The 3053-nt window shown below is 39.3% G+C and overlaps 1 protein-coding gene across 1 annotated transcript; it reads left to right on the forward strand.

Moving 5' to 3' along the window:
• Window positions 1–654: 654 nt before the first annotated feature.
• LOC126260307 (uncharacterized) lies at window positions 655–1182 on the forward strand. The gene has a single exon (XM_049957631.1). It carries the CDS (start codon window positions 655–657, stop codon window positions 1180–1182), a length of 528 nt encoding a protein of 175 aa, XP_049813588.1.
• The last annotated feature ends 1871 nt before the right edge of the window (window positions 1183–3053 follow it).

The raw sequence follows: 3053 nt of genomic DNA on the forward strand, positions 1-3053 counted from the left end.
ATTCCTCAACCTTTTCGCTATCAAATATTTCTTCATTTTCATGGTTTAGCTCATCCTGGCATAAAGACAACAGTGAAACTGTTGAGTAGCAGAGCCATTTGGTCAAACATCAAAAGTGATGTGCGACAGTGGACTAAATCCTGCGCCAGTTGTCAGAAAACCAAGGTCACTCGCCACACAAAATCACCGCTAGAGAAGTCTGAAGAACCTGATGAACGTTTCAGTGTTATACACATTGATCTCATCGGACCTTTTCCTCCTTCTAATGGCATGACTTATTGTTTAACTTGTATTGACCGTTTCACATCTTGGATGGAAGTCATACCACTTGAAGATATTTCAGCTGAAAAAGTGGCAACAGGCTTCTACCAGCAATGGACTGCAAGATTTGGTGTGCCATCACAGGTAATCACTGACCAAGGAACACAGTTTAGATCGTAGTTGTTTAATAATTTGGGCATAATATGTGGAATGAAAATTCAGCACAAAACGCCATAGCATCCTCAATGCAATGGTAAAACTGAGCGACTACATAGAACTCTGAAGTCTGCAATCAAGGCCCATAACAGTTCTAATTGGACAGAAATTCTGCCTACTGTTCTATTGGGGTTGCGCACTGCAGTGCGAGAAACATCGAACCATTCCATTGCACGGATGGTATATGGAAAAACTATAAGACTTCCTGGTGAATTTTTTGAAGAGCCCACTACAAAGTTTGGCCTTGATTCATTTGCATCTAATTTGCAAAAGCAAATGCTTCATCTTTATCCTAGTAGGCCTACACGTAGCAAATCAAGATCAGTATTTGTTCCAAAAGATCTGCAAACCTGTTCCCATGTCTTCCTGAGATGTGACAGGGTTAGAAAACCATTAGAACCTACATATGATGGTCCCTTTCCTGTCATTTCAAGACATGAAAAATATTTCACTATTAAAAGGAAGTGCAAACACATAAATGTGTCAGTGGACAGACTTAAACCAGCTTATCTCCTGCAAGAAAAATGGGAATCAGAGAAGGAACTTCCAAACTTTTCCAAGGACACAGAACCACAACATCCCACAGAGGAACCATCTCCAAATATCAGAGTATCGAAGTCAGGACCGATTGTAAGGTTCCCTCCTCGATTCTTAGAGCAGTTGTCTCTGTGGAGAATTAATCAAATATCATACCAGACATTGTAAAAAGTTTTTGTAATTATTTTTATCAAATCTTTTGTCATTCCAATATGATTAATACACGGTAAACGTCAGTTTGGGGATGCGAGTTAAGGGTCTTGAAGAAAACAGTTCTTTTAATGAAAAACTGGCTCTGTTAGCTGCTGTTAATCTCCTTGCCTTACACCTTACACCACAGTTGTACAGTCTTGCTAGTACTGTGGATCGCAAACGCCTCACCATGATTACGTAAGGACCTAAAGTCAAAAAATAACGTCCTGTGAGACAAGTTATTCTTCGGAACCGGGGTCTCCCTACCCCAATGTCAAACACACTGAGCCAACGCCACCTAGACTGAGAAGGCCTGTGCGCTGAGCAGCCCACATTCTAAGACTAGTCCAGCAAGTTTTGTCCACCCAAGAACACTTCTAGAAACGTTTTTCTCTAGCTAAATGTTACATTTCTAGTGACACATTGCTATCCTCATATGTTCTTTTAATTTCAGGAGGGTTGAAAATGCTCTTCGCATACCTACAACCAATAATCTGCTTGGCAGTTACACAGGACTGATTGCCATGATCCTAACAAGGAAGAAATAATATTAGTGTGGGACTAGTTTAAAATAAGTTTTTCAGCACTTTCGTATTTGTAACTGTTCAGTATTGCATTTTATAAATGTTACTGGTAGGTATCTATGAATTATTAGCTGAATTATGTTAACGACCTCGGTGTGCGGCCATTCATATTAGGCTACCTCCTCCTTCCCAAGTCACGTTATTCAAAAAGCACCGTTGTTAGTCTGGAACGGCCACATAACAAAACACCAAAATAGAGCCCCTTCTCTAATCGCTTGGCGCCAACTCAAAACTGTACTCTTTTTGTCGTACTGTTAACTGTGATTCGAGAACCTTGGCGTTAGTCTGCTGAACCACTAATCCAGCAACTGCTAGCCATAATGTCTTCTTAAATTTCTACGAGCAGCTTCGATGACATACTAATACCCCCCCCCCCCCCCATATGTAGTTCTTTAAATCAATAACAAAATAATCTCTCTAAACACGTTACTTGGATCACAACCTTGCACACGGCGGTACATTCTTTATCCCTGTCACTTTTCACCTATATAACAAATAAACAACTAAAGTGTAATCAGGAAATAATAACACGTTGTAAGTAAAAATTCGCAGGCAAATGTTACACACGAAACCCAACAAGAAATTGGTGTTTAGTGTCCTGTAAATTCTGTGGATACAACTATTGGAAACATTTGTGAAAAATCAAAATTCCGAACTACAAAATTTAAGATAATAATACAGAACTGCCAAAACAGTGACAGAGAGAGTACTAAGTTACGTGTAACTCTAAGGTTATGCTTCACGCTATTAACTTCATACAACGGTATAATCATAAAGCAGCTTAAATGATTTACCTATGTTGTTTCTCTGTTAGTTGAATTTACCGTTTCCATTTTTCTAATAACTGGTCTTCCTTCGGAAAAGAAAAATACTTGCACTTCCGGTCATGCCGGATAATTTCTTGAGATCTGGTGACATAACATCAGTCGGATATTTTGTCTGTTACTAACACAACTTTGAACCGTGCATCACATGAATAACATTAAAATATTCTCAAGCAGTCACAGTGTGCGACATTCACGTATTCCCAAGTTACACAACACTTGTGTATGCTGTTATTAATGGCTGCCCTTGTTATACAAATCACGCTGTTCGCAGGCAGCGGTAGATAAGTGATCATGCGTTGGACACTTGTACCGCAACTCACGAGATAGAATCCACTGGAGGATGGCGATTATTTTTTGATTCAGACTTTATAAGTCTACTGCACTTTAAGCCTATATGGTATAAGGATACAGCTTATCTCTAATTTACTCGTGGTTA

The sequence above is a fragment of the Schistocerca nitens genome, chromosome 5 (assembly GCF_023898315.1).
Source record: "Schistocerca nitens isolate TAMUIC-IGC-003100 chromosome 5, iqSchNite1.1, whole genome shotgun sequence".
NCBI classification, from domain to species: domain Eukaryota; kingdom Metazoa; phylum Arthropoda; class Insecta; order Orthoptera; family Acrididae; genus Schistocerca; species Schistocerca nitens.